General features: G+C 37.8%; 1 protein-coding gene and 1 long non-coding RNA gene across 10 annotated transcripts in view; both read left to right on the top strand.

Annotated features, from left to right (window-relative positions):
- The window catches only part of FARS2 (phenylalanyl-tRNA synthetase 2, mitochondrial), a 288269-nt gene that overhangs the window by 45341 nt on the left and 221287 nt on the right, over positions 1 to 21641 (top strand). For all 9 annotated transcript variants that reach the window (XM_021388665.1, XM_021388660.1, XM_021388659.1 and 6 more), the window contains exons 3-4: positions 8058 to 8681; positions 16738 to 16897. In XM_021388665.1, coding sequence (XP_021244340.1) covers positions 8076 to 8681; positions 16738 to 16897 — 766 coding nt within the window. In that variant the 5' untranslated portion in view covers positions 8058 to 8075. The remainder of the gene's footprint in view (positions 1 to 8057; positions 8682 to 16737; positions 16898 to 21641) is intronic.
- LOC110394700 lies at positions 8690 to 14464 on the top strand. Its single transcript, XR_002435807.1, has 2 exons — positions 8690 to 10865; positions 12768 to 14464. It is a non-coding gene; the product is annotated as an uncharacterized LOC110394700 (long non-coding RNA).

The following is a 21641-nucleotide window of genomic DNA, read 5'->3' as shown; positions in this document are numbered from 1 at the left end:
AAAATATTAATTATATTTTTTATTATATAGTATTAATATCTAAGCTATTCATTCTTTTAAAATATACCATATCTAGGATATTAACGTGTTGCGAATCTGAAGATGTATGGTGAGTCATGGATTTTGCCAGTTCTCAGTAATGGAAGGAATCAGAGTAATACCGAAATGTAGCAGCTGAAGCTGAGATAAAGTCTTCTTCTAACATGTGGAACCATGGAGTGATTCATGCTAAGCATGCTTCTCCGAGATGACCCATCTAAGTCATTTGGTTTACTTAGTACTGGATAGGTTGGGTTTGTTTCTTAGGTTTCCTTTTTTCACTGCAGCCTATGAAGTGCCTGAGCTGTGTGTATTTGGATATAGTGCATTTTTTTTGCGGGTGAAGGTTAATGTAACCCATTAGGTAGTCTGTGTGTTCAATCTGGTAGGTAAAACCTTGCCTAATATCTACCTTCTACTTGAAGGAGATTGTCAGTCATTATTTGATCAGTGAATGATACCTCTTGAGCTGAACAATATCTTCTGTCTACCACAAGCATCTGCAGAAGGCTGGGCTGCTGCTGCCATTGCCCGGGGGTGCTTCTTCTATGGGAACAGCTGCTGCTTTCCAGTTGGCCCATCAGCTGGTCTGGCAGTTCTCATGGCTGTGGTTTTCTGCCTTACATAGTAAAGATAAAGCTATACAGCTTTATGCTTTCCTGAAGTTTATAGCAATGTATGTCTTTGTCCCACAGATGTCACTGATGTGTGACAATACATATATAAGTGACTTTCAATAAGTGCAAAGCAATGCAGAAGTTTCCGAAGTTCTACTGTCTTAGGAGTGCAGGATGTATTATGTTTATCGTGCCCCATGCTGTGGAGCTGCTGTTTTATAGTCCAGTGTTTTCAATTACTATGATGGAATCATTAATGCTTACAATGAATTACTTGCTCTTCCTCTGCTGTCCTTTGCTCTGTTTCCAAGTCTATGCATGTCCTATTCTTGGTATTTAATAACTGACTTCAAAAAATTATTACTCCCTCTTCCTGTTAAGACAGGATGAGTTTTCTATGATTTTATGTTCAAATGGTGCACTTAATCAGTGGGAAAAAGAAAAGATGCCACTGCACATAAATACTGCTAATATCTTATTTCTAAACAAATTAATTTGGGTTCAGAAAAAAATCTGTAGGAGTAAAATTCTGCAGGACATATTCATCTATAGAAAAATAAAGATAGTCAAGTTGCAAATGTTAAGGAAGAAAGAAGGCAGAAGAGAAATGCTGGCAATCTTGACTGCAGTGAGAATTTTATGGTTATTTAATTGTCTCTGTCCCTTTGACCTGACAGTTACTTACAGTATGTCTTCTGAGCAAGAGAGCTGGCTGGCACCTTTTACAAGGTACTGAAAAGAGAACGTTCCCTCATACAAAGGTAGTGTTTTTTTTCCAGATTGCTTCCCTCAAAAAATTCAGATTTATTTAAGACAATTTTGACAATATTTGACAGCAATTTATTGCTTTTTTGCCATCTAATTTGTAATGGATTGAAAATATGCTTGTGTAATGAGGATTTTCCTTTAAAGTATTTTGTCTTATTGTGAAGGGAGGGAAGAGCACAGGTATGTCAGTAGGAGCTCAGATCAAGACTGCTCAACTTTCAGGAGGGTTTTGTGCTCCTCAGTTGTTGCATGTGATGGAAATTTTGCACTGAAGAGATTAATTGGCATTTCTTCAGTTAAGAGCAAACTCTGTTTTAGTTTGTGAAAAAGAAAACTGAGAAAAAGGTATATGTGAAAAAAAGCATACTTTTTCTAAGCAGGCCTGTTTTTTCCTTAATTTAATCTGCTTTCTCTTACATATATCAAACTGTTCTTTTACACTGGTAGTTATTTTTCCTCTGGCCTTGTATTTCTTTCTGTTCAACCAAATTATTTTTGTTTGGACTGCTCACCTTAAACTTCTAAATTTCATATGTTAAGTGTTTGGTGTCTTTCCATCTTCTGGAACCAGAAACTTGAATTTGTTTACCTTGGATCTTCCAATTCTAATTGTGCTGAACACTTTTTAAAATATATATATGTATATATTCAATGAATACAGCTATTTGTGACTAATCAGCTTGCTGATTGCAATTTCCAGTGTATGGTTACTCTACTCTTCTTGCATAAGCCGAATTCATTACCAGATGTCTTGAAACTACATTATGTCAATCTTTGAAGCAGTCTTGTTCAAGTTAATGCAGCTACAAAGTTCACAAGTGTTTTGAGTATTGAAACACATGCTACCTGTCTTGAATCTTCTCTGGAAAGTATTATCATTTTCATAAGTGGGAAATTTATAGATAACCAGTCAGGTTCAGCTTGGTAATATCATGTCAGGAGAAGCTGTAGGATCTGTAGCAACCGTTAGTCAGCAGCACAGGGAGCTGAAACTTGTCGGAATGTGATGTGAAGACCTTTCTCATCAATTCCAAGATCCAGCCTGGAATGGAATGATGAATGTACGTAAGGTGATGAGTGGAGATGTTTTAAAATTGTTGCTTTCCCAAGTGGTCCTTGCAGAAATGTGTTCCCTTCTCCAAAGATTTGCTGTCTACTATAAATATCCTATCCTATCCGGCAGTCCTAAGGAGTGGTGAAGGTGTTTGAAGGTATGCCTTATGTTTTCTGTGCTTGCCTGTGCATGTAGCACTGAGCACAAAATAATGTAATTTCTTAAGACAATAGACGTCTTTTGTGTCAGTTGTTTTAAAAGGTATGTGGTTCTTAATACCTTTTATTTCACATTTAAGAAAGTATTATGTAACACTGAGAGAAAACATGGTCATGTCTTGTGCCAGAAAATGTTTTCAATTTTCTCCCAGTATTGCAAACCTCAAGATGTTGCCAAAGGCATCATTGTGATTAATGGATCGCTGTTAGAGAGCAGACAGGAAGCCAGCCTATGACACATTTTTGTTTCTGTTAAGAACAATAACAAAAAAAATGAATTATTCTCCATGTTTCTTGGAGCTTACAAATGGATTATTAACTGTATGAACACTAAGTACATGAAAAAAAAAGTGAGAGCCAAATACTTGTAGGCTGTTATCTTGCCTCTTGCCTGGTAATTTGTAGTGTATGCAGTTTTTTTGTTTCACTGAATGTTCAGCTATCATTGGTGACATCTGAAAACGTTCTACACTTGGAAGGTCATATTCTAAAATGAATTTGTTCTAAATCATCTGCCAGGCTATTTCAGAGGTTTTTGTTTATAATACAAATGCAGCATATTCAATAAGAGGGAAAGTCCATTGTGGTGTGCAACAACATAGCTGCATTTTAAAATTAGTTTTAAAAAAGTTTGAGCTCATTATTGGTATTGCATGTGAAATAATTTCTTCTATATCCTGTGCAATGTAGATACGGTCATGGCAATACAATTGTATTTGCTGCTGTATGCCTACATAGTTTTCAAAACTAAAATTCAGTGCTTAGCTAAATTGCTAAGTAGACTGGTAAATGTCCAATTTCAGCAGCCTAGCATATGCTTATAATTTTTGTCTTAACATATGCTATGTTTGTTCAGCTCCCCTCCCCACACATACGGTAGATAAAAGCTGTCACATCACAAAATGGTGGCAGCCCAACTTTTCTAACGTTTTCCGTGGCACTTCAGACTCTTGCATTAATTAGCTATTCCTGGATAGGAGACAGACTCTCGTCTTTGTAGAATTTTGGTTTCAAACCCATTTTGTACTTCAGTTGCTGCATACTGTAGCCCATCTGTATTTCTGCAGACATAAACAGTAAAAAAAAACACAACAGGGCATACAGAGAAGTGGTCAGCGAGAATGAGGATGCTGTTGTTTCACAGGTCTAAATACCTAGCAAATGGCACTGAAACCAGGCTTCTTTAGTTCCTTGGTGGGCTGCACTTTTCATGAACAAGAACGTTTCTATCTTTCACTGTTCTAGAAGGTGTGGTTGATTAAAATAGTGCTGGTGCACAGGGCTTTTTCTTTTCATCATGAGATGCTAACCTATCCCTGTTTTTTCCTCCTTTTTCAAGGAGACGTAAGGGGACTTACGCTGAGAATATGATTCTTCCCTAAAACTCAATGGAGTTGAGGGCACTTGTGACAAATTCCGGCGCATCTGTGATAATGCTGTCTTAATCCCTGCTGCACCCATGACACAGAAGCCTGGATTTAAACATGAAAAGACATGCGTTAACTAAAAGAATTGAGATCTAGGTGAGATGTTAGTAGGAAATTCTTAGCTCAGAGGGAGATGAGGCACTGGCACAGGCTGCCCAAAGTTTGAGGCCAAGTTGGATGGGACTCTGGGTAGCCTGATCTGGTGGGTAGCAGACCTGCCCCCATCAGGGAGGTTGGAAGTGGATGTTCTTAAAGGTCCCTTTCCACCCAAACTATTCTATGGTTTACATTACAGAAGTATGATTCCTCATCTCATCCAACTGCGTTTTGAATGTGCTCCAAAATCATGTTTTTTACTGGTACTTTGTTCTGCTGTTTCTGTGCTGCTGAGCTCTTGACTATAGTATAGCTGCGCTATGCGAAGTCCACTGCTCCTGCATAGAGGTTCTTGGTTTTCTGTGAGAGATGAAGAAGCCGTCTCCTGATACTGCTGCAGAACTGGCACAGGGGCTGTGGTAGGGCACTGTCTTTGGCCAAGGGCAATCTCACATATGCCTGGCCTATCCACAGAATGTACAGGGTTGCTCTGAGGCCTTCACTCCTGGGTAGCATGGGTCCCAGCTTCTGCCCCTTGGTTTGCTTTGAAGCTGGTACAAAAAACTGTACCCACAGGTGGGCATGTTTTCAAATGCATTGTCAAAACACTACATGCAGTATCAACTTAAGAAAAGATTCTAGCTGCAGCCATTGTATGAGACATCTTGGTATGGAGGCAGAAGGAGAGGGACAAGCCTGTGGCCTTTACCACACGTTCCTCAGAGGAGCTGATTAGGTGCTCAGGAATGTGGCAGTGGCAAGGTAAGGAACCAAGTGACAGGAGATGGTGGGCTTGTCCATTGCGCATCCAGCTGCAGTGCTTCAAGGAACCCCAGGAGCTGTTTTCCAAAAACCTGCCTTAACTCCCACCTGGGTAAAAGCCACTGTCATGCCCAGAACTCACAACCCCTCTGGCGATGCTGGTGGAGCACTGTGCCATTTTTAGATGACAGATATCGATGGTGGTTGTTCAATGTTTATTACCTATTTCTGTATTTGTTGTCAGCTACATTACTGCTGCTGTTTAGCTGCTGTGGTGATTAGCTGACTAGCAATCTGTGTTGTGGCATTCAGGATTTGTCAGCGTGCACAGAAAGTAGTTCCTTGTTACTTCCAAATAATAAGATGGTGGAATTGAAGAAAGAAAAGGATATATTTTTCACACCTGTAGTTCGAAGTCTACTAGACATAATTGTCTATTCATTATAGTGAGCATAAATAATTAACTTACATTTAACATCAGTTATTCATTGTCAGTAGAAAGGTAAAAGGGCTCTTTATTTTCTACTATGGCTCTTCAGACAGTTAAGTATTTTGTTGGTATCAGATTTTCTTGCCTTTTTTTCCTTCTTTCTCTGTGACTTGTTTTTCCCCGTAAATGTAATTTGTCATCAGTTGAGTTGAACGAAGTTCAGTACTTTTTTTTATGCATTTATCCTGGAAATGGTATGTATGTTTCGGTGGTCAGATAGGGAAGCAGAAGAGTGTGCCGGTTAAGAACTTCAGTGTTTGTGGCACTGTTGTGTGATTCTGTGCCAGTTTCTCTTCTGCTGTGTGTTTGCTGTTTGCAATACTTGGACACTGGATAACTCAGTAACTCATTGAGAAATGTTGGATTGGTCTTTTTTTTTTTTTTCTTTTACTACTCCTCACAGTAGATTTTCATTAGATTAGAATATTAGTGCAGACAGAAAGGCAGTTCAGGCATAAGCATAATGTTAGGATAAAAACTCTGAAGTAATTTAATCCATTCTCCTCACCATATAAGTTTCTGACAAGTATGTGTCACACTATCTGAAAAATTAACATTTCAGAACTATCAGAGGCTGAATAACAAATGAATACATTAAAAAGAGTCTCCCTTAAAAATCATGTATCTTAAAATAAAAGAGAAGCAAATACCCCTTTTGTTTTTTTTTCAAGGACTTGTTATGTTCTGTTTTCTTTTCCATAATGCTGTAATCCTGAGAAGAACTGTTTATGTGAAAGTTAAGCTTCTGATTCTCAAAGGAATGGCATTTAGGAAAGAAGCAAACATCACAAGATTCATGATAAAGTCATGAGAGTTCTTATATTACAGTTTTCTATAAGTTTTGAATTGAATTTTTTAGAAAAATAAATGTATGGGCAGATGGTGGTATTTACTTAAGGGAAGCTGAATACATTATCTGACTGGAACTGGATATTTCAAGCAGCTGTTTGAAAATGAGAACTTGCTTTCCATGAAGGAGAACGTATGTTTGGGGAAAATGGAGCCTCTTTTTTCGAAACATAATGCTGTCCATCGCTTAGTCTGTGTCAGAGGGCTTTCTGTTTTGTGTGTGTGTGAATTAATCTATGGAAGAACCTTAACAGAAGTGGCCAAGAACTGAAGTGAGTAATCTGGCTGTGCCATGACTATCTGTCTTGTCTTTATTTTCATTTGGTGAGTTACGGTTGCTTCAGAAAATTAAATCTATAGAGAACATTCAGACCAGAGGGATGGAAACCAGATATAAACAGAGCTGTTACCTGATTTTGAGGAGCTGTGTGTTCTAAAATGTACCTGTTCTAATGCATGTTTTTGGAGCATAATAGTATTAAAAAACAATCTTGGCTTATTTGTTCTGTAATGCTATTGTAAAGATGAAAAGCTATCCCTTGAAGATTATTGTTTATTCATTTCTTGCATTTTTTCTTCCCCTGTTTCTTTAAGAAAGCTTTCTCAGGAAATTCTTTGGCCCAGAAACCTGTGGTCCTGGAATCGTGGACTCACAGAGAAACGTAGACCAGTTTGTTGTTTGGAGCAGGTGCCTTGCCCCAACCACTTGTAATGCCTCTGTTTTCCCATTTTGCAATAAGCAGTTTATAATGCTTAAGTATTTTACTGGAATGTCTGCCAATATTTGTGAAGCCCAACTATTGATCTTCAAGTGATTTTGCATCTCAGAATGGGCTTACTTGTTTCGAGTGCCTGAAGGCATTGTGATACTCAGAACTCCTTGTTTACAGAATTATCTCTTCAAACACTATGAATTCATCCTTGCTAATGCGTGAAGTATAAAGAGAGTGTTTCTAAACATAGGTAGGGGGGATGTGTAAAGATGGTACTTTGATAGATGGACACATCCTGCAGAATCATATCACTTAATTCACCTTCCTGAAAATTGTCAAGCCTTCCTCCAGTACAGTGTTGTAAGCGGTGAAAACAAGTATTCTGGAAGCGTTTGGAAAAGGTTTTTTTTGCACATCCCAAAATATTAACAATAATTTGGGCTTTGTGGAATCTTTGAAAAATCTCCAATGTGACCTTCATATGACATTAAGTAGAAAATAGCAGTGGTTGTGTAGCGTGTACTCCATATGCATTTGATTTGTGTGGAATTCCTTCCATAGGGCCTGCTAGTGGTGGAAGACAATACAGTATGTTAATGCTGGGCTTTTTTTTGTAAGCATGCCTCTGTCCACTGAATAGCATTGTTACATTTCTGAGCTTTTCATGCTCAGTAGTCTATCATTGCCTAATATTTTAACAGAAAGAAAAAGTCTGTTTTAAATGTGATGTTTTCTCAGTTGTAAAGTGTTGCAGTATCTGGAATGAGATTAAGACTAGGTCTAGTGTCATTAATACTGATGCAGTGGTGCAGAAGACTGATAATTGAACAAGATATCCTAGCTGAAATTTGATCATAAGGTTATTTCTCCTCCAAAGTCAAAATAGTGGTCGGTAATAGGAACTTCATCATATTAATCAAACAGACATTCAAATTTCACTTATCCATGAGATGCTAGCAATTTCTGCAACAAGACTGAAGATATGAACTCTAAATTTTGTTCTGATTTTTTTCTTCTATTTTAGGTTATAAGTGAGTTTGCAATGGCAATGCTCTGGAAATTCATGAGAGTAGCTAAGTATTCTAAAACAGCTTTGCCACCAAAAATAAAAGTAAGTGGAATTCCAACCCATTCAAGGCAGTCTGTACCTTCAGATTTTGCTGCCAGCGTACCCTGCTCAAATACTGTGGAACTGTTTGGTAAATCTTATCCTCAAGATGACTACAGCAATGTTACAGAGAAGATTCTTTCCAAAGTGGGGAAGAACTTGCATAACAAAAAGCATCACCCTTTGTGGCTGATCAAGGAGCAGGTGAAGGACCACTTTTACAAGCAATATACGGGACGCCGTGGGAATCCGCTCTTTTCTGTCTATGATGGTCTTTCTCCAGTGGTTACAGTGCAGCAGAATTTTGATAAGTTACTTGTCCCACAAGAGCATGCAAGCAGAAGAAAGGAGGATAACTATTACTTGAATCGTGATCACATGTTAAGAGCACACACATCAGCTCACCAGTGGGACTTGATACACTCCGGTCTAGATGCCTTTCTGGCGGTGGGAGATGTTTACCGCCGTGATACAATTGACAGCACCCACTACCCAGTCTTTCATCAGATGGAAGGAGTTCGGCTCTTCTCCTGTCACGAGGTAGGAATTCTTTAGTTGAACTGAAAGAGTTTTGGGGTAAGTTGCATGATCATGTATTTGCTATGAGGAAAGTGCACGCACATAAACAAGCTACCACCACACAGGTGTTGTGCAGTACATTGATAAGGATCAAGTGATTGGTCATGAGGTAATACTTATAATTTGGGAAAAATATAGGTGAAGATGTGGAATTGGGTAACAACTGTGTAAGCTTCCCCAGAAAAATATGGAAAACCAGGCTGATATTATTGAAAGCCAGCAAAATAAAACAAGATCTGAAAGCAGAAAGTTTGTTCAGCTAATGATGTGCACATTTCAATTCTCATTCTATCAAAAGTCTCTTCCAGTAAAGTCATTTCACCACAGACTTTCTCGTATTAATACTTGAAGGACTCACGGATGTAAGCTGTTGTAGCTATATCCAGAATGAAATTTTTATTCTGCCATTTTTTTTCTTTTAATAGCTCTAAGCTTCTGTAAATGAATGCGTTTTTGTAATGAATTGTTCCATTCTTTATTTGATCCTAAAACTGTTTTGAAGGATTCATCTGTTGCAGCTGACAGTTATGGGTTTGCAATACATACACAGTAAACTGAGGGAGTCCAGAGACATCAGCTAAAGAGTGCTAGGTAGATGACCAAGGCTTCTAAGTTTGTATGTTTTGTTGGCGCAACTTTCATGTTCTGCAAATGCAAGAGTGTCATTAAGCATTCTGCGGTATCATTGATAAGTGGTGTGTATAAGCCAGTTTGTTTTCCAAACAGTAATTGATTCATATAATTTGTGTATGCTTGTAGCAATACTGCCAAATTCCCATTTATATAACTAAAACTAGCTTATTCTGATACTGAGATGTTGACTGTTCTTAATGTGGTTGCCAGTGGGTGACAGGAGCTTGGCAGGGAAGCCTGATGGATTTGGATGCCTGAGGGAAAACTAGGGAAATCACAGTGCACCGCTTTTCTCGCCGGTGGGAAATGTTCATGCTGTCTCCACTGGTGTTTCCCACCCCATGCTGCCACTACCTTTTGTGCTTTGAAAACGTATCTGTATCTTGAGATGTCTTGGGAACTATATGGTACCGAAAACAGCTTGCGAACTCTTCTTTGGTAATTGGGAAATGGAAATCTTGCAGTTTTGTCCAAAATTTCTTTGCTGTTCTTTTTCATAGGCCTGCAAGGATATATGCAACAGAAAAAATGGATAACACATTATAAAAATGCTATTTTTTAAAGTTTTGTGTTCATGCCATATTTTTCACTTCAGCAGGAGTTCAAACATCCAGATCTTATCTGTCGCAAAATTATAACATCTACACCCGGAATTTCTACAAATGTTGGTATGGTTGATCTAATTATTGAGATTATTGTCAAAGAATATGTTTCTTAAGAAATTCTGGGCCTCAGGAAAGAGTATTTCTTTCTCTTGTACAAATTTAATAACAGGAATAATAATAGTATTTAATAAGTGGGAAGAAATCTACAGAAACATTCACTGACATTATCCAGTTAGCAATACAGGATGTATAACAATCTGATTCATTGCATTATATATTGTTTCTCCTTCTCTTTTTTTTTCAAGAGAATGATTGAGATGTTACTGGAGAATGTTAGGAGCTGAGGAATTTGAAGTTAGCTGTGTGCTAAAACTGGAGAATGTGTCTCTCAAGAGTGAAAGTCCTTCCTGTCAACTTTCTAAGCTGATGAACAGAGAAGTGTGGCATGGAGCGTAGTGTGTAAACTTTTTGTTTGTTGGGCAACGTGCATTAATTCTAAACCCGAGGATGATCTAAGGCATCCCTTTCTGCTTCAGTTGCAGATTGAATACTGGTAAAGCCTTGCAATATGTAAAACTTCTTACAGGCATCATCCCAAGTGCCTTGTGGAAAAAATTGAATGTGTAATTATGCAGTTTCACTGGAGACTGTTTCTGTGTTTTATATTCTTGTTGCCTGTTCAAAATAATGCAAAAATTTAAATAATTCTAAAAGGAATTGTCTGAGCGGAAAAAAAAAAAAAGATTAAATGTAGGTATTACTATATGAGAGAAATATTTTTCTATTTTTATATTCATTTATTTATACTCATGTTTGAGTTACAGCGTACTGAACAGAAATACGTGAATGTCAAGACCTGCTGCCTTCATCTCAGACTTTTCATTCATAACCACACTTGCAGTCTCTGGTGAGGAAATTTTCACAGTACTGAGGATAAGAAGATAGGCAGCTAAAGGAAAAAACTGTTAGCTCTTAGCTGTAAGCCCTAGGTGAATTTCATTCTATGTGCTATGGTTGGTTTACTGCTCTACTTTGTACTTTTGATGTGTATACATTTATCACTTTTTTTTTTTCGTCAATGGAAGCAATTGTAGAAGTCGGGGGATGGGAAGGAGAGAGGTGGTGAAAAAAGCCCCAAATCTAGAATGATTTTCTAGGAATTTGAATTTAAAGGAATTTACCGTCTCATCTCTGTTTGGGAATGACAAAAAAGGTCAGTTCATCCACAGCTAAAGTTTGAAGCGGAGTAAGGAAGATGTAGAAGTGTCTCTCCTTTTCAAATTCTGTAGTCAGGGTTGGGTTTGAAACTTCTGCCCTTTGAAACCTTTGTTGTAACTCTTCGCAGTATTGAAGTGAAAATCAACACCAAGTCCAGGCATGCCTTTATCCTTTCAAAGGGCACACAGACTTTTCTCCTTTGACGGTATACAACTTGTTTTTAAAAATTCTTTGGATTGACAATATTGGTACTTCTGCAGTCAGATTTGAGCTGTCAGAATTTCCTGCATGGAAGTGAAATGAAATGATTTCTGTGCTGTGCTCTTCGGTGCAATTCTTTACTTATGCAGTTTATGGAAAGGAAAAAAAAAATCTCAACAAAATTACACTTCACACATATTCACCACCAGAGGGAGCCAATATAAACCCAATGGCAATCGCAAAACATTCAGCTGAGAACAAATATTGTTTACATGTTGGAAGGAGACTTTATAAGGTATTTTATAGTCTGTATTGAATTATACATAAATTTTAATGGGAACAGATGTGAAAACTTAAGAGTTGCTACTCTAATTTACTAAACTCATTCCAATGGAGGCCAATATCAGATTGTTCAGATGGGAAAATAATGCTCTCATCAGTCTATCAGATCATGCTAACATCTGAAAACTATAAGTAGGAAAACTGGGAAGAAGGAGTGGGGATACATTTTTATTCTTTATTGAAAAGTTGCCATTTCGTCCAAAAACATTTTTTTGTTAAGGTGCATTGGAAAAAATATAAATTTGGTTAAAAAGGAGGACTATTCCTCCAAAGCAATGGCAGTTGGCGTCTGCGAATTCTTTCTAATTTTGCAGTTCTGTATCATTGCAACAAACCATTTCCATATTGTAGCGTCGTAGTGTTTGCAACCTGAAACATTAAGACTCTTGTCCTAGGTAATAGAAACGTAGATGTTTCTCTTTTTCGTATCAGAAAGAAGAATAAGTTTATCATTTTATATTTGTGTATCTTGGCCTTATTCTTTGTGTCCTTTATGCTTTGGGTTGGTGTGAATACCTGATCAAACTACGTCCTCTTGTCCTCTTTTTTCTTCTTCATTTATTCTCTTGTTTGTTTATTTCATTATTTAATCACTGCATGCCATACCAGGTTTTGCTTTTCACTGGCAAGGCTGACATGACAGTATCTTTTGGTTTGTCTTGTCCAGAATTCTGTAATGTTACTGCAGCTCTGGACACTGTTTCTGCTCTGATGTTTTATCAAATGAAAACTCCTTCCTATCCCCATTTTTTTTTCCCCACACGCAAAGGAATTTGAATAAATTTACTGTGTTCCAGGGATCAACCCACTATACAGAGATTTGGACAATGCTCCTCAGTGAATCAGCTGGCAAGGGCTAAAGACTGTGTGAGGAGTTGGTAACTGGCGCCAGATGGCAGGGACATGGGTTGGTGTGTTAGTCTCTTTGAGGAACGCCATTTGCCTCCTATCGTGTAATAGAATTTGTGAATCAGAGGGGATTTTGCATTTCCTGGCTGCTTTGAGATGATATTGTTAAGGTGGAGTTCCGTTCATCTCTCTTCTGTAGATGACAAAATTCACTTCAGGATGGGCATTTCCAAGGTGTCTCCCTCCATGAATCCACACTTGTGACTACTCCTGATGCTAGAACTGCGTGCCAGCAGTTGCTGGGCCCATGTCTTAAACACATCCAGACGTGGATACTCAAGAAGGTTGCATACATCAGCTTATGGAGCTGCGAGTCTCACTGAAATGCGTCACGCATAATTGGAGGACTGAAAACTGAAGGATCCTGAAATTAAGGAGACCACTCTGCAGGCTTGTTGATTGAAGCGATTTTCACCATTCTGTCCCTAAACCAGTGCTTACTGATATGTTGCAAAGAGTATCCTGTTGTACAACTGTGGCCTGTATCTCTCTTAGACACAGGAAGTTATCTATCTGGATTGGGGCACAGATTTACACATTTCATCGTCTTGGAGACTTAGTGGAGCTGACAGTAAGTTTTCTTTTCGATGAGCCATCTTGAGATGGCATCATCTTCATCGTTCCTAATCCTTCAGTTGATTGATACGGCAGATTAAAGATGTTGTGGTAATGGTTTGCTATTCCTAAGTGGATTTAGAGTGGAGCTGTTTGCTTATTTATAGAGATATTCATCAGGACCAGAGAGTCATATTGTATTAGGTTTGACAAGGAGAACTGTTGCCACATACAGATCCTCACGTAGAGCTGGTCTTCAATGCCGCTTTGTTCATAGAGGTAAGTATGTGAGCATTATGTATTCTTTATCTTAATACTGCAGCATGCATGGCTGGTAGGAGTAATAAACAACTGCATTGTTTAAAGCCAGGGTGTAGTCACAGACCTTCCGTATCCAAAACCTAATACAAATGCCAGCTTCCAGCAAAGAGAAACTTAATCTTTTCCTGAACCCTAAATGTACAGATAGTGAAGTGGTGTGAGATTTGAAGGCTGTTGAGCAATTAAAGGTGGGGTCTTTATTGAAATCACACATGTGCCTTCAGTTCTCCGTGGCATGCTGAGAAATACAGTAAGGTACTTCTAAAGGAGCATAGCTTCATTTTTCTTTGTACCAGGCTCTACATGTTACCAAATTTTATATTATTATGAGCTGTCTTGATGGGAGTAAGAATAAAGTTCATGCCAGATGTTAAGGTCACTTAGATTCCTTTCTGCTGCCTTTGTAATGCAGCATCAGTCAGATATGGTGATAAATCACTGGTAACTTTTAAATTATTTTTTTTTTTTTTACTTCTGCATGATGACACAGGACTTATTTTTTGAGCACTTTCTTAAAGAAAGAACTTGTCCTTACAACAGACAGAAACATAGATACTTACTGTATGTTTACATGAAAGTTCTTTTCTGGTAGTGATAATAATTGATCATGTTGAATTCAGTAAAATACTGTATTTTTCTGTGGAATAAATGTATGTGAAATAGTGAAATCTTCAATGGGCAAGCTTTTTTTTTTCAGGGTTGTTAGATTTTCTTTTTTTTTCCACTTGTGGAAAACTTGGGAAGAACTACCATCAAAAAGGAGCGATTGTACATAATCATTTTATTTAAACTTTGACCTTCCTGGCTTTATGTACATAGAAATGTAGGAGTGTTTTTATTCGAAGACACGTACTTAGCACAGTTTGATGATAATAATGGTGAAATTGGTCTACTGGTTTTAAACTACGTACCTTGACATTGTGATATTTGTGAATTTAATAAATAGTAATGCAACCATAAGGTATCTTTCTTTCCTCAATATCACCCTGTCCACACTTGTGCTGGAATTGAGAGGAGCTGACGAAGCCCTTACGGAGAACACTGCAGTGAGGCCTGGCACCTGGTTGGAGGGTGGCCATTTTGTTACTGCAACCCATAGGTGAGCAACTCCACAAGGGCTGTGCTCCCATAGCCTATGGGACCTGACATCATTTGACAACATCGCCTGAAGTACCCCTGCCCCAATCCATGCACCAGTACATCTCTCCATGCAGCAATTAATTACTGAGCTGAATTTGCAACTACTGTCATCCCATGGTTTCCTCCGTTCTCCAGTTTATTGAGAATAGTCTCTTCAGTCCGTAGGAAAAAAACAGCTGCCTGTAGCGTGCAGCTCAGAGGAGGAGCCCAATATGGCCATGCCAAATGGCCACAAGGGAGCCAGTTTCTCTCCACTGACTACCAAAGGAGCTTACGACAAATCCACTGCTTGAGCTACGGATGACTTCTGAGAATACCTTCTGGCTTTCAAAGCCAGATGGTAGATGGTCGATCTGCCCTGCTGATAGTAAATTAATTGTAGCATGGTTGTCATTTACATCTTCCAGCCAGTGTAGAAGTAATGCCAGTAGGAAGAAGGGGCCTTAATCTTTCAGGTGAGCACTTGAATAAAAAGTATGGTGTTTGACAGCATAATGCCTAGTTTTGTCAAGCTGTGGCCTTTTGATTAGGAAGCGCATTATTGTTAGACTGGTGAATAATTGCTTTAGTCTCTATTTCTCTTTTTGCTTCATAATTTGCATTTTTCTGCAGTGCACTAAGGAGATTAAATTGAGAGGTGTTTTCTCAATCTGCCAGTCAGTTCTTCTCCTGACTAGAAATACAAAGTTAAATGCTACTGATAGTTTGTGTTTATTTTTTTTCAAAGTCCCTGTATCCGTTTGGCTTCTAGTTTCTGTACTGTGCTCAAGCTCCTTCTGCATGCGTTGTGTGTGTAAAATGTACTATAAATTAGTCATTTAATTGTGGACAGCATTTGGAAGCTACCAGAGGTTCATTTGTACTTTCTATAAGCATTTCATGAACTGAAGAAGTCAAACTGCAACTAAAACAACTTCTGTGCACATCCATGGGTTGTTAAGATGCCATTCGTGGCACTTCTTGAATAAGAGCTAGTTATGTTTGCAGGTGCAAGGTGCAGAAAATCGCAGTGTGTGCCTTTTTTTTCCCCCCTCTGTTTGTGATGGATTTAATGTAGACGGTACATCAGGAGGGGTAGAAAAGGGTACTGGAAGCACTTTTACAATTAGATCTCCCTGCCCTCCAGAATTAAGAGCTATGTAGCTGTAAGGATTTCCAACAAAATCCTCTGCCATGTAAAACTGTCTACTTGTCTCACCAAGCCACAGGACATCTAAAGTTATGACTTAGTGAGAGTGTTTTATTGGTCTCTTTGAGAGCATTTAGAATGACCAGTATGTATCTGCCTGGGAATTCCTGGAGAGAAATGTATGAGGTTGTACAGGGAATTAGAAATCTTCAACTTGCAACAGATGTGGTGGAGAGCAGCCTCTGCATGAAGAGCGAGTTTGGTACATTTCAAATAAAGAGAATCACCTGCCCGTGTGCTTTGTAATTTGGAAACCTCAAAGCAAGACCATGAATCCTTCAGTGCCTCATCAGCAAAATTCCTATACACAGACGGGTGCCATAGCGGGGACAATGCAGGAACATGGTAGTCCTTATACAAATAAACTGTACTGAAGGTTAATCAAATGTTGGCAGCTTCAGGTCTCATTAAACTATCAGTATGTTTTTGGAAGTTAGTTTGATTACAACTTTTATAAAATGTGGTGTTTTTTTTTCTTTGAGGGGGGAAGGGAGGAGAGTATTTATTTGAGGTCATTAATTTAATTAAAAAAAATGTTGAAGTTGTGATTAATGTCATTGCATATTGTAGTTGCTGGGTTAAAATTAACATGTACTACACAGTGTGCTTTGTTTTCCATGATAACTTTTCTATTTCCATTATAAATTATTTTTTTTCCTGTAGCTAATCTTATTATTGAAGATATAGTTCAGAAATAAAAGAAATCTTACTTGAATATTTCTGTTCTTGTGATAATGATGCATCTCACTGTTTAGTGAAAGGAATTTGTAAAAAATCATTCTTTGCATTTGTTCTCCGTGGTGCAGGCTTAGCAGGTAAGATTCCCCTTAAATCAGTAAAATTTCATTTTCTGTTTTCATTTTGAGAGTCACTGATGCCAAACACTATTGTGTTTTTGTTCTAGTTATTCTCCAGTATTAAAGATGGTGAAAACTTCCAGTTGTTTGAGCAAGGGCATCGCACTGCACACAAGCAAGAGTGTCACACTATGGAGGCAGTGAGGCTGGTGGAGTTCAATCTGAAGCAGGTGCTCACAAAGCTCATGACTCACATCTTTGGTGATGGTAGGTTCTTGCATCTTTTTTCCTGGTCTTTTGATATTTGTAGGCATCCGTACTTTTCAGAAAGATTTTCCTGTACAAGGAAAACAAGAGACCTAGGAGTGATGTTGACTGCTGGTATTTTAAAACAACCATATGTTTTAATGATAGTTGTAGTAATTTTATGAGTCTTCATCCATATTCTTTATTTACATTTTCATCTTAAATTTCATCAGAGTTCCAACAAGGAGTGTTTTAACGTCAGAGTATTTGGGTATCGATTGGCCTTTCAGTTGTTGTCTGTATTTTATATGGTCGTTAATACTTTTATATGTATAACTTATAAAACTATTGAACACAGCCCAACAGACCATGCATATTCATCTCTTACTTTTCCTCAATACTGATACGCACAACACTGTGAGCCAAGTGTTAGTGAAGAGGTTTTGGTTATGCCGGTGAGTCAAGGTAACATAATGAGCATGAGTACAAGTGGGGACACGATCAATCCATCTACAAGCTCTTCTGTGACAGCAAGGAGCTTGACAGGAGATGTATGTATGTGCATGTGCTGCTTTGCTAGGGAGATGCTATAAGCTGGAAAATAATTGTTTGGTACTAAGTGTGGAGTGAGGAAGGGTAATGAATGTCAGGGTATAAGAATGAAATATCCTCTCCTCAGAAATACCTGCTTTTGGTTTCAGTAGCTGCTGAATTTATAAATGGCCTGAGTTAAAATTGCTGCCGTAATGCTATTTCCTGGCAAAGAGGCTGCTCTTCTAAACTGATTCATTTTTCTGTTGAGGAAATACTGGGAAGTATTAGAATGCGTGGGGAATGCTGGCTGCTTTCAGAGCTCTTTTAAGATGCCCACTGAATTCAGAACAGTAATTCCAAGAGTAGATTGATGATGGTAGCAAGTCCTATCTATGACTCTTTGAATATTCTTCTGATATCCTAAAGTACAATTTACAGCAGGGGAAACTTCTACCAGTTTTTGTTTAATCCCACCTGCACATAATTGTTTTAGGTTCCCAAGATCAGTTTTTCTTGTATTTATATTTTGCTTAACAGCAGCATTTTGAAGCATACAAAATTAGGATCAAAGTGAGTAATAGGAAGAACGGTACTTTCAGATGAACCTCAGATGCTGAAGATGTTGTTGAAGTGGCAATTTTTAGGTTTTATTAGTGATATCTGAAACAGTAGTGACATCCTTCTCTGGCTGTTGACAGATGCTGCACTTTAAGCTTCAGTCTGTTGGTTATTACTTATTTGTCTACCATCCACATAATAGCTAGAAAGACATTAAAGACAAATGATTGTGAACTTACAGTCTGAAAGTAGGTGCCTTCCCTCCCACAATATTTTTCCTGAAACACAAAAACAAGATGTATGGATAGTGATTTAAATATGATTATGTCTCTTTTTTCCCTCATTTGTGTAAATGTGAAGCTCTCTCTCCTTCACTTTCTTGATTTTCCGAGCCATCAATAAAAACAGGAAAGTAATACTCAAAGAAGCAAGCTTCATGCTAGGTACTAGACATACAAGATGGGCTCAGTGCAAGTGGCCTGAGACACACATAGCTGAAGTTACCTTTTGATAGCCATCTTTAAATTCTCATTTCATTTTTTTTACTTTACAGAATATTTTTAATTAATTTTGTCTCATCATTCTCTGATACATCTCATAATATCCCATTAACATATATATGTCTAATTTGTGTGATTGGCCCCTAACTCAACCCTCTTCATTTTTCCATTTCTTTCTAACTGCTTCTTGATGTAGAGGTTTGGAGGCTAACTTTACCTGTGAAGACCAAAGTAAAAAGGCATAGAGTATCAGTCTTTCCTTCTCGTATTTCTGCTTGTTATTGACTTAAGTGTAGATGCTTCCTTGCCAGTTTGAGCTCCAGATGGGATTTTGCCTAGCAGCATCTATGTATGTCCAAGCAATATTGGTTTACCTTTTCTGGAAGTCTCTCCCCTTTTCCATCTCTCATATGCTTATTTGTGTTTGGGCGCACTACATGTCTTACTGTTTAACCAAGCTGTTTTAATGTTTTGCTATCTTTTTTTATTTTTTATTTTTATATTCTAGTTTGCTCCTTGACCTCCTCTTGACCCTTAAGATCTTAAAGTCTGTGGTCTTGTGATCTCTTGATCACTGTAGTCAAGGCTGCTTTTGACAATAATATCTCCAAACGAGCCTTCCTTATTTATAGGCAGTAAGGTCCAGGTTACTTTCCAATTATTAAATGTGTGTCTTATTATCTTCTCCAAGTATTCTAGTTTCTGAGTACCCATCTCCAAGCCGGTTCTCTTTCTGATTTTCGCTTAAGCTTTTGAGCTGTATCAGTTTGGTATTATTTTCAGTTTTTGCTGCAAATTCCAGGTGTATTAAAGTGAACAAGCATAATTAGCAAGCTGTTGCTGTCATTTTTATCACATTAAGAAAATTTCTGTTTTTCCAAGAAATATTTTAGTCATAAGGGGTGTGAAAATCCACATTAAAATTTAAACAAAGAAACAAACAAACAAAAAATCCAGGAAGTTTATAAGTGGTTCTTGGACATTCATCCAATTTCTGTGAAGAGAACAGCCCTTTCTGAATGTTGCTTTTACTCTGCTGGGGAGACAAGGGGAATTGAGCAGTGGAGATTTTGGAAAGTAGATAGATCTGTAGTGAAGGTCAGTTGCCTTGCCAAGTTGAGCTGTAAAGCGACTCGAGCTCGAAGTTGATCACACTGATTTTTTATGTGTTGGTTGAACACCTGTGCCTAAATGTATTGAAATTGTCTTGTAGTATTTTATTAGATTTTCCTCCTTGAAGCTTTTTTTTTCCTGTGGTTTATTATTTTCTTATTTATCTACAAATTCCTAGGTATCTGTAGGAGAAGGTTGAATGGACAAGTAATGTCATATTTTGATTAATAGTTCTGTCATTTTTAGCTCTCATTGAACAGCCACTGAATGTCGTTTAAGTCTAAGCCATTCCTCTTCTCTTGTCTCTGTTGTACTGATATCTCTGTAGGGTGCATTGACACCTATGAATGCAAAGAGTTTTGAAAAAAAAAAAAATTGATGACATAACAGTCTGGCTAATAACTTCTGAAAAACGTGCGCTAATGTAAGCTTGTGAGCAGCCAGCTCCTCTTTGCTATAGGAAAATGAATGAGGTGTGAGCTATTCAGCAATCGGCACACCTTTACAGTGTTGGGCCCTGCTCAATACCTTCTGTTCTGCCTAGCTCCCCTCCTGCACAGCTTTGTTCTCTTCCCCTATAGACTCCTTCCCTAAAAATAATCCCTACAGCGACAAAGAAAATTTCTGGTCAGTGAAGACCATCTGTGTCTCTGGCTTTGTTTATTCTATACTGTGGAATGGCAATATACTGCTTTCACGTGTTGGTCGATTTCTTTCTCAGTGCCTTTGGTTAAGACTTTTTCATTAGGAGACTCAATTAGGCTAGCACTAACTGATACTTTTTTAGTTTAATAACTGGTAACACCATTTGTTGTAAGTGCAAGCCAGGACCAGTTTCTTACTTAGCGCTCAGAGATTACAGTAAATATTCAATTTTTCCTTCCTCACTGGAGATACAATGCTTAGATTGCTAATGGATATGTGCCCACTGAAAGGACTCCCGTGGACACCGTGGGGCTGTGAACGAAGCTAATATAAATAATTCTTTTGAACTGATTAAATTGATGAGATCTATCTAGTGATTGGAATCTGGTTAGATTCTGTATTGTACCTGCTTAAGTACCTGTCTGGGTTTTTAAGTCAGATACGCATCCCTTGGCCTCCCAAAATGTCTACAAAAGATCATTTTTTCTAAAATAGCCATTATCTTTATATGAAGAAATAAATTGGGCCTTATCAAGTAAATTATCTAGTACTACAGAAAGCCTAATCTTCATAATCCTTTATAAGCCTTTAGTGTTTTAATTTGCTGAGTGCAAGCAATGTCCTGTATTCCTTGGGAATATGTTGAACAGCAAGACAATATTTTATGTCTAAATAATAAATGTAACCATTTATTCTGTGATGTTCTGTGGAGAGGCTCAATTTTACATAGCCCTCTGCTCTTCAGTAAAGTCTTCCAGAGCCAGGACTCTCAGAGAAGACTGTAGAATACAGAGGTATTACCAGCTGTCCTGGCTACTTTATGGATAAAATTACTGTGTCATATGGGGCTTAACTATTAATTTAGAGAGCAAGATGAACATGAGAGCTTTTTCTTCCTTGTGAATTTGTTTTGTTTTATTCAGTTTGGTTTTCTTCTTTTTTGCTTATTTACTTTTAAAACAAATGTCCCTTGAGAAAAGTACTTATCTGCCTTAAAACTCAAAATAAACTTTCTTTTAAAATTTATTTTAATTAAGAATGAAAAGCAGAGAAATGCTTTTTTTTCCCTGAGCTTCATTTTGAAGTAATTAGGTGATTAAAAAAAAACTGCAGTCAAATTGCTGTTACTGTTCATCAAACTGTTCAAATATTCAATGTCATTCTTGCTGCAGTTGCAAATTTTGCAAGCTAAATGAAAATATTTTGTGTACGGTGCTTTATGGTGAAAGATGACTTCTATAGCCCTGGGATTAAAAGCATTTGTACAAAGTTAGGGAAATTTTAAAAATGTTTTCCGTGTATCGTATGGTTGTATACACTTGAATTTACATCTGTGTAATGATTTTATTGTTACGTAGACAAAAAAGCAGTGAACTGATGGCTGTAAGTCGCAGTGCAGTTATGAATGGTCCAAT

The sequence above is a fragment of the Numida meleagris genome, chromosome 2, assembly GCF_002078875.1.
Source record: "Numida meleagris isolate 19003 breed g44 Domestic line chromosome 2, NumMel1.0, whole genome shotgun sequence".
In the NCBI taxonomy this organism is placed as follows: Eukaryota; Metazoa; Chordata; class Aves; order Galliformes; family Numididae; genus Numida; species Numida meleagris.
Note: the sequence above shows the minus strand (reverse complement) of the source record. Positions and strands in the feature narration are given on the sequence as shown.